We start from the raw sequence: 16,036 nt of genomic DNA, 5'->3' as shown, positions 1-16,036 counted from the left end.
CCTCGGTAAGCACATATGAGGATGTGTGTCTGTGTTTAGCTTGTGTGTGCAGGAATGTGTGTGTGTGTCCCAGGGGTCTGCAGTAACGAGGCAGCCAGCTGGAAGTCTCCGGTTCCCTCCCACTAGCTGTGGGTGATTAGGGGCTAAACCCCTGGGTAAGGCGACACGCGGGCCTCGGAGAGACGGAGAGACTGAGAAAGAGAGGGAACCGGAGAGAAAGTGAGAGAGAAAGAGGAGCAAAGAGAAGGGAGGGCTGCTCACCTTTCATGGGCCCAATTCAAATGTTTTCCATCTTATGTGCTGTTTCCAGTGCTGAGTGACACATAAGTCTAGCCAGAGCGAGTAAGCAAATCTAAAAGTCAGGTCTTCATCGGCCATGATGTAAGTGAAACTCTCCTATTTTTAAAAGTGGTGATCTGCAGGAGTCGTGTCAACATCATAAATGATCACTTTTGGCATTACGTTCGTTCACTCAAACAAACTACTGTATAGGCTACAAACTTTTTCTGTTTATTCCAAACAAACTTTCCTGACAGCTTTAACATAAACCACATCAAACCTGTTTTCCAGTGAAACATCTCAAGGGTCTGTGTTAGTGTAGATGTGTTGCTACTGGTTAACTGTGAGAAGGAGGAAGTCCAGTTTGAAACCACAACACATTGGTTGAATCTTCTCTAAGTTAGGGTTTTACAACTTTGGAAAGTTATCATGGCAGCAGTTAATTTGTTTTAGGTAAATTAGCACAATGCTACAAACTACATGCTACAAAGTACTCTACCTGTTTATGTGCACATGCTAGTGTTTGACCAAAGTAGTGCATTGCTGGACGGAACTGCGGCAAAGGTTGAGACGGGATCAACCGCAGGAAAACAGACAAGTTAACATGAACTGCAGTAACCTGATTGTTGTAAAATCCAACCTAAATTTACTTATTTTATTAGTTTATTTGGTAGTTAGTTTAGGGGCAATGCTCATTGATCAGCATCTTGGGCCTGACTGACATTTTATAGGACTCATTTATCAATTGAGAAAATAATTGACAGACTTATCATTAATGAAAATAATCATTAGTTGCAGCCCTAATATATCCCACATATAGTTTGGTTGTATGGGGGATAGACGATGCTACTCCCTGACTGATTTTGGTGGAACATTTTAATTAACAGCACAAGTGTGTCTGAATTTTTGAAAATAGTCTGTTCAGTGGTAGAAACTAACTTATTTAAACTTCTAGAGACTACTTATTGTCAGGTTCACTTTAAGTCAAACTTTCAATTTCATTATTTAGAATATAAATGATCTTTTCATTCATCTTGTCCTGCAGATGCATACATGTAAACAGTGGCTCAGAAAGCTTGTTATGTGTATATCTGGCACAAATCTAGCTGGGCAACCCCCAACCCTGATTACAGAAACTGGGTTTCTTGTATACATAACACTGAAGTAACTGGAGTATTTTGCAAAGTCAACAGTAACCTGATTATTTCATGATACAGAGCTTTTGTTGGTCCGAACAGCCTCAAACAGCAAAGCTTTCATTCACCGGCTGCAGTTCAAATTGCTATTACAGTAGACAATATAGATAGACACAGACCAATCAGAAACACAATTAGACATTTACTCCCCACTCTTCAACAATGGCTCCCACTATAGTTATTATACAGAAGCTTTGAGCTTAGCCTCTCCCTTGTTCTGCAATCATATCCCTGCGTCTCCTCTATCCACTCCCTCGAGTCCAGCTCAGCACCTGTTGACTGGACAATTAGAATGACTCACTCACCACAGATTAGGTAGCACACAGCTTGCTTGTGTGTGTGTCTGCACTTGTGCATAAGCAGACTTCCCTTGAGGATATTCACGGACTGTGGTGAGGTGGATTTCTATATATGTGTGTGTGTGTGTGTGTCACAGATATCAGTAGAGTGTGTTTTTTTTTCCTGAGGGCTGGGAGGCCTGACCACCCAAACAGAATGGTGGGACAGGATACACAGGTGGTCCCGAGAATGAACAGCACCGCCTTGTCAGTCAGCAGAGCAGGAAAGATGGAGTTGCACACACACACACACACACACACACATACAGATACACACATGCACTGCCAAAGCTTTAGATAAGGAAGAAAAGCAGAAAAAAAAGTGGAATCTGAGAGGTGGAAGGAGAACAGTGAGAAAGAGATTTCATCTGAAATTAAGATGCAGGGAGACAGAAGCAGATGTGGAGGGAGTCTGGGTAAAAATTCCTCCATGTAAAGCCCGGTGAGGAGGAGTGAAGCAGAAGTGCGGAGAGCCAGAGAGAAAGAGAAGAAGAAGGTCAACTTCCTCATTAATCCAGATTAAACGGTGAAGGCCACCAGGGGAGGCAAAGAGAAGGGAAGAAAGAGGGATGGAGTGATATGTGGAGAGAGGAGGGAGAACACCTGGGCCACCCAAACCGACAGGAACCTCCTCCGGCTTCCCCTTTCTTCATCCCATCATTCTCCTCATTTTTTTCCCCCCGTCTCTGCAATCTTTGATTTCCACTTGCATATTCATCTTCCTCTCTCTCTCCATCACCTGTGTCCTCTCCCCTTAATATCCGTTCTTCCTCATCTCCTCTTTTCCTCCTTTCTCATTCTCTTCTCATCTACTTATGAAATTTGGCACACTTCCCAAATATCAACACTGTAAAGTAATGAGGGATGGTCTGGTTGTTTAGTTCACGCCAGAATAACTGAACCAAACCAAACAGGTTAGACATGAGCCAACTCCTAAATATTTTCTTTGTCCAATTTCTGGATGATAAACGGTTAAATGAAGTAGGATAAATTCCTTTTGTTCCACAGTAGATATGTCTGAATGACCTTTGACCCTGACATGACATGGGGAGCAGCTCAGGACTGGTAGCTGTGTATGGGCTGTAAGGTCATATGGAGTATTTATGTTTCTTCAGGAAGAGGAGTGTCAGACGGAGTGACTTAAGAACATTTAATAACCCTCATTTTAGCTCGAGAATCTATCATATCTAAACTTATTGTAAAAATGCTGCGTAAAAATCAATTTATGTTTGCCTGCAACCATATGTGAGCATTTATGTGTGTGTTTGTGTGTGTCCGGCCAAACAGCTGGGGGGATTAGGGGGTCCACGGGCCTCAGTGACCCACGGGGAGTTCCTCATCCCCGGGTCACACAGCTGGCTTCAGCCTGGCTGCGAGACGGAGGGGAGTGAATGCGTTTAGTCTGCCGTTGCTAACCTGAAATGTCCTCAAACCACGCGGAATGTCCGGAATATTTCAATTTGACGTAAATTATGCTTTCATTTAGCAGATCCGCATAAAACACTTTGAGAGTATGTGTGCCTCTGTGAGTGCGAGCCAGAGAAGAGTGCATGGTTGTGTTTGTGTATTCAAAGTGTCAGAATGAGATCTCTGTTTATGTGTTAGCTTGCGTAACTTCAGCAGTGAGTATGTGTGCTATGTACCATATGAATCTGGGGAACAGAAAAGGAATGAACATACCAGAACATAAGATACACAAAGACTTAAACTAAATTAAGCTAAAATAGAAAACACAAAAGAAGGGAGGGACTGCTGTAATGTATGTTGTAGGTGTATTGCACTTCTCTCCAATCATTAATGCAGATGTAAAAGATCACGGTGTGTACTGGTTTACCCGTCTGCTGCTAAAAACACAACAATTGACTTACAGTTTGCTGAAGGAAGGGTGAAAATTTCCTCCGAGCTCTTACTTTTGACAAAACCCCCCACCCCCAAAAAACAAAAAACATGTCAAACATGGCAGACGCCTGCCGGATTAAAATGTTTGTTGCCATCGGTAATGACTATTAAAGGATCTCCGCCAGTAACGCTAATCTAGTTTGAAAGGAGCTTATGACAACACGACACATGCAGACAGTAGGAGTTTTTCCATTCAGCTGTCAAGCAAGTTTTACGCACACTTTTGAAATGTCAAAATAAAAAAAAAATGGAAAAAAAACAAATGCAAATGAGATGTTTCCGTGAGCTATGATGAAACAAATAAATAAGTAGGTTTGAATGAATGACAAAAAAAGGAGGAAAAAAATGTAGGTTGTTATTCTCTGTTGTTATTTAATGATGTATGATACTGTAATACAGCTGTTACCAATAAAGCTACTATTTACTGCACAGACACACACATGGGAGTGACGGCAGGTATGACATGACTGGAGGGCTGTGCTGAAGAGATAATTTACAGAAAACATTTCCCAAAGCCGGTTCTGATTTTGGTAGTTTGACAAGAAGCTGAACTATTTTTTTCTACTTCCTCATTCACTAGCAAATGCGTTTCCATCCTTAGAGTCTTCATGATGTAATTTCTTTATAGAAATCTTCCAATTTGAGCGAGCGTGAAAACCATTTTGGGGGGAAATTTTATTGAATTTTCCTGTTTCTACTTGCTCGTCAAATTTGACGCATTCGCGAAAATCAAACCAGGAAATGGATTTTGTGTAAAGAAAGGGACAGGCAGACGGAAAGAAAGAAAAAGAAAGTGAGTTTCTGTGTTGAAGAAGACAAGCCATGTATAGCAGGAGACAGGCAGAAAGACAGATGTAGACACCCGACTGTCCCTCTGAGGTCTATATAGAGCAGCAGAGCAGGGTGTGATGTGAACCACCGGGACCAACTAGAGTGGAAAGCTGTAATACATCTGACTCACACGTCGAGAACATCAGCACCATATACCACACTTCCAACCACCCTCTGAGTGTGTGTGTATGTGTGTGTGGTGAGAGTAAATGACAGGCCGAATATTACATCCATGATTACATGCATGTGAATGTGTTGGGAGTGTATATGATTACATGCTCTACAGTGAGAGAAAAATGTGTGTATGTCCATCTGGAGCTGTGAGAGTGCGTGTGTGTGTGTGTGTGTTGCCATTTAGGCATCGCTTCCGCGTTATGACAGTGAAGAATTTGTGTGTGTGGTGGTAGCGTGAGGGGTGGGGATGGGGGTTATTCTGCACCTGCCCCTAGGAAACGGAAGGAGGAAATTAGTACCCCAACTCACCCTCCCCTCCCAATCCCAATTCCTTATTAGACCCCCACACTTCCCATCCTGGTCCCCCAAATACCACCGGTCCTCATAAGTGCTTTACACTTAACAGCTGGAAAACAACCATGTGTCTCTGTCACACACACACACACACACACACACACGCACACACAAATACACACATACACAAAAAACTAAATATGAAGAACATGTATTTTTCACAGAAACTGTATGTTAGATATAAAATTATGTTGCTTGAATTACCTGTTTTTGCTTTTCTGTGTTTTTGTGTTGGAAGTAAAGGGAAATGAGTGCAAAATGATCAATCTAGAGCTTTGGAGGCAGCCAATGATACTCCATTCTATATATTATCCTTAACCTACCTTGACTTCTGCTTGAAGTTTAAGTTTGTCTGCGTAAATAATGTCTCCATTTGTTCTCACACGTGTACATAAAAATGAGCACATATTACTCAACTAAATGACATTTACATGTTTAATTCATTAATGTTCTCACTGAAGAGATGTAGAGAACATACAGATGCAATACAGATGCATATGTAAGCACATCTGCCAGTTATGTGCTCACCTGTTAGTCAAGAGACAAGGAACAGACATGCATTGCATGCAAAATACATTAATTGCTTGGCAAAAAGCAGCTGCTGCACCTCACTGCCAAACACTGTCACGCACACACAGATACTCATATACATGGCCGTACTCACTTTTCCAGGTGAAGCTACAGAAAAAATTAATGGCAAAGCCTTAATTTACCTTATTCAACCTGTAGTTTAGTTTAAAGTAATGAAACTATTGTCCATATTAGTGGTTTCTAGATGATACACATGTTTAGTCAGAGCCAAAACATTTCCTCTGGTCTGAAGAGTGTTCATCAATTACTGTAAAATGTGTTTATTTAAAAGATGAAATACAGCATATTTAACAAGTTGACATATTAATTAGCACATGATGCATTCTCCTGATTCTCCAAATTCATCCTTGTCCAAACTCTGCACACGCGCACACACACACACACACACACAAGTCAAAGAGTTAATGGTGCTGTGCTACCTGAGTGCTACAGACACACAGCAGGCCTGGCTGGCTCCACAGCAGAGGAAACCATTAGCCACTCTGGCCCTGGCCGCTGAGGCAGCTCTGCTAATCAAACCCGCCTATGTCAACAACAGCGGTGGAAATTGGCTCTCACCTAGACACACGTGCCTCATCTAAATGGACCCATGTTTACACTCTGTGCTACTATATAGCGAGCAATGACAGGGAATGTTGAACAGTAACGGCTGCAGGTAGCGGCGGGTCCGACTGCAGAGTGGGAGCTTTCGGGTAGAAATGAGAAGGTGAGGAGAGACAGGAGGCACCAGGGCAAACAGCCTGTATGTAAACTTATGTATAGGTGCTCCCCCCTAAAGCTCATAGGAACATTTAATGACTCATCCATCATTTTAGTGATGTCATGCTTCAGACGACTATCAATCTCCATTTATTCAACTGTTCTACAATATTCAACTTCATGTTATTCTACTGCTTCCCACCACATTTAAGACTAAGAGTGCAACAAAAAAAAAAAAAGACTTTCCTGGACCACCAAATGTACAAGCAGACATTAGCATGGAGGCCGAAGGTCAGATTTACTTCTTGGACAGTACTCCAAGAGGGAGAGTGATCGTGTAATAGAGACGTGCTGGGAAAAGCAGAAAAGTAACTGTTAATGACAGAAACAGATGGGATTTCTTTTTCACTAAATGCAGAAACTTTTACGCTATCCGCAACTCATATTCAATTTCTCAGAGCCCTGACAGTTCACACTAAGTTCACTGTATGCTTATTCTATTCTACTCTACTCTATTCTATTTTATTCTATCCCTTCTATCCTATCCTATCCTGGGCAAGGAGGAGAATATTTGAATTCACAGTGACTCCTGTATCTCTACCACAGAGCTGCCCGTCCATATGTATTTGTGTACTGAATGTCATGCAGACTTGTACATGACAGTCTTTGTATTTCTCTCCGAGCTCACGCAGAGCTCCAAGACCTCAAAGTATATATCTTTTATTTATAAAGCGATGATTTCCTTCCCCCCCCCCGTACACAGAGCTGAGAGACTGCGGGAGAGAGGGATAGAGAGAAAAGGGGGGAAGACAGAAAGCGAGACGAGATAAAAAGAGACGAAAGAGAGATATAAACAGAAGAGACATAAAAAATGCAGACAAAAGGATTGATGGAATCAGAGGAAAAATGCAGAGAATAGAGAGAGCCAAGTTATTGTAAATAGGTAGAACCACTGGTGCCTCAGCTGTGCATGTGACAGAGCTGGCTAAAGCCCTTTCATTTCCTACCGCTGTGCTGATTCCATTACATTCTCCTGTGTCTGAGCACAAACACCGTTAGCTGGACAAACATTGCTGCCTCTGCACACCGACGGGGCCCATTCTTTCATAAAAGGCCCGCAAATAAGAAAAGGGTCACGGCACCTCTTGGGAAAATAATCCGCACATTGCTTCAGATGCTCTTGGGCTGCTTATTTAACAATAAAAGAGGGGGGGTCACATCACCTTTTAAACCAATCACGCAAGGTCCTGGAAAGACATCAGCAGCAGTTGTGGGGCAAATGCAGGACAAATATTATGAAAAAAAAAATACTTTGAGCTCTCCAGGACCGGAGAAATTAAATGAGTTATGGAGACAATAACTCTAACTGAGTTGGGTGAGTTTGAAGTGAGTCATTCGACAGCTGGACAGCAGCGGGTGGGGAAACAGTTGATCACTTATGAAGCTGTGAGAGGCAAGATTGGGTTTTAATAAAGATGGGAGCGAGTGCAGAGAAAATATGATTTCTCCGCTGACCTTGAAAAAGCCATCCGAATTCATCGTGAGCACCAAACTACAGGGTAACAATATTACTGTGCTAAAATGATAACATACCCTTGCAATAAATAAAGCCGCCCATCCATGCGAGGTAACAGTGAAATTCTGGGAGCTTATTTCCAGTTGACAAAAATAGACAGTGAAGCAGAACTGAATGAGAAAATATGAGCAATTTAGAGGGTTTTTATTCGTAATATTCTTCTCATATTTCCTTATTTATTCATCCTGTTCTAATCGACAGATTGCTTTCACTCAGAGGGGGGCTGAGTCATCTATTCTACTTTATTCTGTTTCGCTTGATGTGTCCAGTCTGGACGTGGCTCATTAGGGTCTGAGCGGACACAACCAGTGTGGAAAGGTTCACATCCTGAGACATGGTGGAGAAAACCAAGTGGCTGTAAGTCTGGGAAGTGCATGCCTTAGTGCGTGTGCACTTTTCAGGAAGGTCAGAAGAGAGTCCTTAAGGGACACTTTCCCACACACCGGAGAATACTAAACATGCTGAGGACAATCAAAAAGTTGCCCTCTGTTTTTAAAGGAGGGGAAGAGAGCGCTTGATAGAGTGCTGAGTGTTCCGTCATACACATGGAAACAGATGTGCTCGCTAGAGGTCTTCCCGATCCACAATTTTGGACCTGATCCAAACGGACATGGGAAAAATGTACCCAAACCCTCCTTCTATAAATTAATTTTTAACCACACTAAGAGTCTCTGGCCACAGTAGAGCCTCTGTGAAGCTGTACACTGTGGCTTTGAAATGCAAGTGTCAGCAATGTCAACATGCTCACAGAGATGCTGATTTTTAGATAATGTTTAGAAAAGTGAAGGGATCACCAAAGTTATTACAATTCATCCTGTGGGGAACATGAATGTCTTAACCCAATGTCATGGCAGTCCATAGAATAGCTGAGATATTTCACTCAAAACCACAAATGTCAACCTTAGTTTGACACCTAAAGCCAGTGTGACCATGAATTTCTGTAAAAAAAATTCATGGCAATCCATCCAAAAGTTGTTAAGATATTTTATTCTGGACCAAAGTGGTGGACCGACTGACTGACATTACCATCAATACAGCCAAGCTGCTATCATGGCTAAAAAAAACAAGAGGCATGATTCTAGAGGGGATAGGACCAGTCCAAAACAGACCCAAGGATAATAAGAACTGATCCAGAGACGATATAATTTGGCCCGACTCGAGTCAAGTGTTTGTTCTTGGTTACCAGGAACTCAATGGACCCTTGAAGACCTCAATCACTTGCACACATACACACATCTTGTGTTCTTGTCAGTGGATCAACTTCATTGTCCAGATGTGACAAGAGCTTCACGATGCCAGAAAGGTCCCCTGACCGGAGCCCTCTGCTCCTTGACTCACTGGCCATGGGCTGCACATTAATCAGCCAATTATCAGCCCCGGCCAGCAACGTTGTCGCGCCAACCTGGCCCCCTAATCCAATCACCTTGGGGGAGTGGGTCAGGGGGTGCTCTGATTGGATAACCCGGGGCTGGGTCGCCGCGCCCATGACCTGCTGCTTTGAATTGGTAATGATGTTAATAACCTCCATATGGCCGTGTGTGTGTGCATGTGCGTCCCTGAGCTGGAGCCTATCCGGAGGCTGAGCTGAACCCCGGCGTTAATGGCCAATGGAGAGGGAGGTAAGAGCCAAAGTAGCACTATCACCCTCCCTGGGGCAAACCTCTCCACACTGCCACTTCCAGCTCTCTTTCCAAATCCTCTTTCCTTGACTTCAGCTCCTCTCGTTGGCTGCCGTGCAGTAGCCCACGGCGCCGAGTCTCAGGCTGAGGTCTACTTTCTTTCCATCAACATAGCTACTTTGGCATCCGCTCCTACAGGTCCAAAGAAACTCTTGATTTGGGAAATGGGAATAGCCACAGAGATCTTGGTTTTCCAATACACTGAAAAAAGTAAGTAGGTAACATATAGTATTCCTTACGGCTACTAAGAGTCTAAATCACTTGAACCTGTGGGGAAAAAAACTCCATCAACACTCATATACAACAAACACTTCATACTTGTGTGCTTTCGTTAGGAGAACTAAAATGTGCGTGGACGTATTTACACTTAGACAACACTGAAAGTGAAATATTCCAATGCCTGCCTTGATTCCGTCTCGATTTCATCCGCATCCTCCTGACTCTTACCTCTCCCTCTATGCTTTCTCCATATGCTCCCATCTGTGAGGTGCTTTTCTACATCTCCTGTTCAATCCATGCACACACTCACACTCGCACTCACCTCCTTCACTCCCACCCCTCCAGCTGCAGCCCCAGCCGGCTCCACACAAAGGCAGGCCAAATGTATGCTAATGAGAGCCAGGCCAATGGTGGAGCCACACTCATTTTGAGAGGAAATGGCTTTCAATAATGGCGGCCCCCGGGGGGATTTTGCACAAAGTTCAGCTACACTTTGAAAAATGCATTCAATTCACTGCGGTGTCTGCTCTCTCTTTTTCTTCTGTTTTTTTCCCCCTCTATGGAAAAAAAAAAAAAATTCCCGGAATATATTTGTGTCCCCTCTTCCTCCTCTCGCCTCTGTATTTATGCTAGGGGGGAGTTGGAGGAGTTTTCGGGGACTGAGGAGTTGTGATTTATCTTCATAGAAACATCAGGAACAAGAACACCAACATGTGAGTTTGAATAGTGTTCAAACTCTATCGTCTCACTTTTCCTCTGCCTTAAGTTGCTCTGGCTTTTGCTTTTCTGCTGAGGCAAATATCCCCAAAAGCATGTTAACTGTACCATATGCATTTTAAATGATGATGATAACGAAGATGATATCCTGTGGGTCTTGGGCCTAAAAATACTTCAAAGAGCGGATGAACAACAGTTAAAAAACTAAAAATTTCTTGAGGTAATGAACATTATTTGAACCTGACTTGTTATCTTCACACCTAATCATATCAGCCAGACTTAAATCTATCCAACATTTAAGCCAAAACCGGTTGTGTAGTTTCCAGATACATTTTCTCATTTGAAATCCTGTTTTATATCATCATTCAGCAGAACTGGGAAGAGGCTAGCTTGTAATATGTTGGAATACACAGTTTAAGCATGAAAACAACACTGAGCTGCAACTAATAATTATTTTCATTTTCAATTATTTTTTTTCCAATAATTGTTTTGTCTATAAAATGTTAGCAAACAGTGGAAAAATTCCCATTAGTAGCTTTATAGACATCTTCAAATTGCTTATTTTGTCCGACACATGGTCCAAAACCCACAGCGATTCAGTCCACAGGGATATTACTGTAGGCAGCAAATCCTCACAAATGTTTGGCATTTTCTTGCTTGAAAAGCGACTCAAACAATGAATCGATTATCAAAACGAATGCAGATTGTTTCTGTGGAAGTGCTAATCGGATAATCGACTAATCGTTTCGGCAATAAAATGCAGAATGCTACTCTCAACTTTCTTTTCTGCCAATCTGAATAGCTGTGAGGATTTTCAATTTTACGGACTTACTTCGCTATTCTTACAGAGAAACTTGATAAGTAGATGGTGTGAACTCTGAAGTTTTTTTGTGTGTTACTGTACATAAGTATAGTTTAGGCTGAGCTGTCAAAGGTCATCACAGTCTCCCTCAACCTGTCTGTCTCCATAAGAGTTTGTCTCCACAGTTATAGTTGGCTTATGTCTCTTTCCCTCTGCTGCTTGGTCATGTCCCTCCTTCTCTCTTCTTCTCTCTCCCAGATTCTCAGTGTGCCTTGTTCTCCCCTGAGCCAGTGCTGATGTCTGTGCTCCCTGGTGCCTGTCATATCAGGAGGCGCAATAACCCGTGAAATGACTGTTCTCTTTTTCTCACTCTCCTCCTCTCCATCCCGGTGTCCCCTCTTTTCCCCTCATTCTCCTCCTCTCACTTTCCTCACACCACGCAACTCCACGCTCCACTTAGCTGTTGGGGCCGCAGACGTCGCGAAGATGACGTTTTCTCAGCATGTGCATAAACACTCGTGTGCACAAGATATGTATGTGAGCTGTGGTACTGCTGGGAAACACTTATATGGTAAACAGGAGAGGTATGCGTGCGCGTGCATATGTGCCTACTTTGACAAGAGAACGGTTAAACAAACAGAAGGAACATGTGCAGTTCTATTAAACCCACACAAGAGGTTATACATCCTTCATAAGAGCAAACCATCCTCCGACTGTGTGTGCATGTGTATGTATGTATGTGTGTGTGTGTGTGATCCTCCTGCCTGTGCCCTGCTCTCTGGAGAGCTGATCAGTCCTATTCCTGGGATGAGTAGACACTCCCAAGGCAAACACTCCAGATTTAATTATAAGCTCCAAAGAGGATTAGTCTGTGCCGTGTGCGTGCGTGTGTGTGTGTGTGTGTGTGTGAGTGGGGGAGACACAAAGGGAGGGAGTGGCTAGAAGTTATCCCTTTATTTCCTGCACACACACACACACACACACACACACACACACAGCGCGGTCTCACCTGGAGTGTGCGGGGTACTGTCGTTCCAACTCTTCATACTGGTGTGCGGGTCGAGATTCGGCTCCTCTGGGCGCCATCTGTGAGGAGACACATGGTAAGTAATGTAAGAATGGAGACTGAAAAGGACCCAGGTTCAATCGCTTTAGAGTCAAAATGCCTTTGAGCAAGGCATTGAACCCATACATCCCCCACTGGAAGTCGCTCACATGGAGAATGAATGAAAAAATGTACACAATGACGTGTTTGATCTATTCAACAACAGCTAAAACGTGGTAATATTTCAGTCTAATGATACTTTAATGCTGTGAATGATCTAAAGCACATATGTGTTCGCGTGCAGCCTTGTGGTTTGACTGGAAACAAAAGACAAGGAAGGGAGGAATCATGGAATGCCCCACATGTGGTAACATAAACACAAGCAACCACATATAAGCACTGCTCCCCTCTGATGAACATATGTGTGTATGGTTCATACAAACACACCAGTCACATGAAAAAAAAAATTACATTTTGAGTAGGTTTTGGATAGAAGGTTTCTCACTTTCACCCACACACAAACACACCAGGAAGTGATTGATTAAAGCCGTGTCCATGCTCAGGCGGATAAATCTGGAAACCCTGTTTACATGTAAAAGCGACTTAGCATTTTCAGGCCATTTTCCATCCACGCTGAAACGGCAAAAGTAGTAGAAAACCAGCTAAATCTCTTTCCACTTCTTTCTGTTGGCAAACACGACGGTGGATTACAGGCATCATGTGCTAAGAAGTTGAACAGCCGGGGTTACTCAGTTTGGTCTCGACAGGATAAACCTCTGTTCTGTCGCCTCCTACTCTGCATGATTACTTACAGACGGGTGACAAATTAAAGGAAACATCTAACTAAATGAGTGGAGAAACATGACAATCGAGCACCTATGGGAGATTTGTGGCATAGTGGCATAGATAATGAGCGATCAAGACAAAATGTAACAGCTCCAGACTGTGTAGACATACATATACACTGTTTTTTGAAAAGCTGCATTTTGGCAAGTTTTGTTTTCAAAGTGTGGATATGGTCTAAGGTTCCAACAACACAAGGGGCTTAAACAAACCATCCCTGAGGGAACAGAAGATGAGGGAGGCGGGGGAGTAGACAGAGAGACAGAGGGGGAGAGAGAGAGAGCATACAGTTTCAATTATCTGTAATCTAGGTTCTGAGCTCTGAGTTTTCACATACAAACACAGGCTGTTTACTCAAAGGACATTTCATCGGTCAAACACACCACATGCCATTGTAGCATAACATGCACACACCGGCACGTTGGTCAAATACACACCAGCGGCCATATGCACGTTCACTGACATGCACATGCACATATGTACATAAACAGGCACTCAGAGGTTTGACAGAAACACACATGGTAAGAGACAAACAGTCATACGTTTGATCCCAGCTATCAAAGCGATACTAACACCCACACACAGAGCATTTAATATCACAAACACACACTCTATGAAGAGTCTAAATGACTCCATGCAGGATCAGTCTGTTGCTCTGTTGTTTTTTTTTTTTTGCATGTACATATGAGTTCAAACTCATTTTGCATGTCAATGCAGTGGCGGCGCATTACCAGATATCATTAGCATGTCTCTGTAATGTAGGGAGCTCTAATGTCTCTGAATGGGAGCCAGGAAGTGAAAGCACATCAGAGCCATGGTCGGGGCAAGGCTGCTGCTGCTCCGCTCACTAAAATGGCTTTGTGCCTGTGTGTGTGTGTGTGTGTGTGTGTGTGTGTATGTTAATATTATGGTAGTCGAGGAGGGCAGGTGTGTCTTTGTCTGCAGGTTTAATATGACGGTGGGAAGTGAACGCTCCATCACTGGATGGCAGTGTGTGTGTTAGGTAGGGGACATTATGCAACGAGATGCATAATGTGAGGTAAAGGGGGCATTAGTCTCAGCAAGGAGCTGGGACTCAGCTGGAAGACCTTCTGTGTGTGTGTGTGGTGATGTGTGTGTGTTGAGCAAGGCATAATACATCTTCTGAGTATGAAGGGGGAAGGAAAAAAAAAGAAGGAAGAGAATGATGGGGAGAGGAGGAAATGTGTGTTTAGATAAAATGGGTAAAATTCTTTGTCCATTGATTGTATTAACATAACAGCCTGGAGCCATAGGTCTAGATGATCCCTTTATTAACTCTCACACACACACATTATGGATGTCTGTCATATGGATGCTTTTCAGGCGGAAGCCCATTTCACCAAATTAGACGGCTAGCTTTCGTGCCAGATGATGTGCTTTGAAATACTGCTGTGGTGTACACACGCACACACACACACACACACACACACACACAAGCAACTAAACAAACACACAAAACAAGTCTCAGTCTCACCATGGCAACTGGTAAAACAGCAATATGAAATTCATCCAGGTTGGAGGGAAAATGCAGCAGTCAGACTTCTGAGGAGGCGGTCATTGAGCAAAGAGCCTTGTCTTCACAGCTCCTGGAGGTGGAGTGTGATGACACACACGGGGCCGTAGCCAGGATTTTAGAAATACTGAGATCATGAGGTGGGTTCGGGGGCATGTCCTCCCCCTAAGAAAATTTGGAATACTATAGTATAAATCTATGCATTTGAATGCATTTTGAGAGTAACAATCATCAATTAGGAAATAATGTCAGTGCCAACACATAGATGAAAACTGGCTAGAATCCCACATTAATCTCTGGTGGGCATGCTTTCATATATTCAAAATTAAATCTGGAAAGATGATTATATGATTAACAAGCCTAAACAAGCTGTTCAGAATTATTGCCCTCGATGATGTCACAAGAGCATGAGGTTGACAGGCGGATCAGTGCAGCATCAGCAGTAATGCGGACGTTGTACTGGACCGTTATGGTGAAGAAAGAGCTGAGCCAGAAGGCAAAGCTCTCAATTTACCAGTCAGTCTACGTCCCAGCCCTCACCTATGGTCACAAGCTTTGGGTAGCGACTGAAAGAATGAGATTGCGGATACAAGCGGCTGAAATGAGTTTCCTCCAGAGAGTGTCTGGGCTCAGGCTGAGAGATAGGGAGTTCGGACATCCGGGGGGAGCTCAGAGTAGAGCTGCTGCTCCTTCGCATTGAAAGGAGCCAGCTGAGGTGGTCTGGGCACCTGGTTAGGATGCCTCCCTCTGGAGGTGTTCCAGGCACGTCCAACTGATAGGAGACCCCAGGGCAGACCCAGAACATGCTGGAGGGACTACATATCTCCCCTAGCCTGGGAATGCCTTGGGATCCCGCAGGAGGAAATGGAGGGCACTGCCAGGGAGAAGCATGTCTGGGTTTCCTTACTGACTATGATGCCACCACAACCTGGTCCCAGACATGCAGCCAAAAATGAATGGACCTAATGTACTGTAGCCTACAGCCCAGTGTGTAATTTTTTTTTTTTTTTTTACTCTTGGGTGTGGGGTAGCCAGGCAGGGACGGAAATAATTAATTCTAAATTTGGTGGTTGCTACACCCTCCAAAAATGGTGTGTTCAATGCAATGGAAGAAAAGTGCTGGAAAATTTTTCACTTGGAAAATTACAATTTGATTCAAACTTCTTTGCAAAAAAAAAAAAGACTAACATGTTCCACAGATTCAAGGTAGTTGTATCACATTGTTGAAAAGATACATAGACCTAATATGTCTTTAAATTA

General features: G+C 43.3%; 1 protein-coding gene across 9 annotated transcripts in view; it reads right to left on the bottom strand.

Annotated features, from left to right (window-relative positions):
• The window catches only part of pard3ba (par-3 family cell polarity regulator beta a), a 163,752-nt gene that overhangs the window by 1,650 nt on the left and 146,066 nt on the right, over nucleotides 1-16,036 (bottom strand). For all 9 annotated transcript variants that reach the window (XM_067583569.1, XM_067583567.1, XM_067583570.1 and 6 more), the window contains one exon: nucleotides 12,364-12,440. In XM_067583569.1, the coding sequence (XP_067439670.1) occupies nucleotides 12,364-12,440 (77 nt within the window). The remainder of the gene's footprint in view (nucleotides 1-12,363; nucleotides 12,441-16,036) is intronic.

The sequence above is a fragment of the Thunnus thynnus genome, chromosome 24 (assembly GCF_963924715.1).
Source record: "Thunnus thynnus chromosome 24, fThuThy2.1, whole genome shotgun sequence".
NCBI classification, from domain to species: Eukaryota; Metazoa; Chordata; class Actinopteri; order Scombriformes; family Scombridae; genus Thunnus; species Thunnus thynnus.
This window is presented reverse-complemented; position numbering and strand designations above follow the sequence as displayed.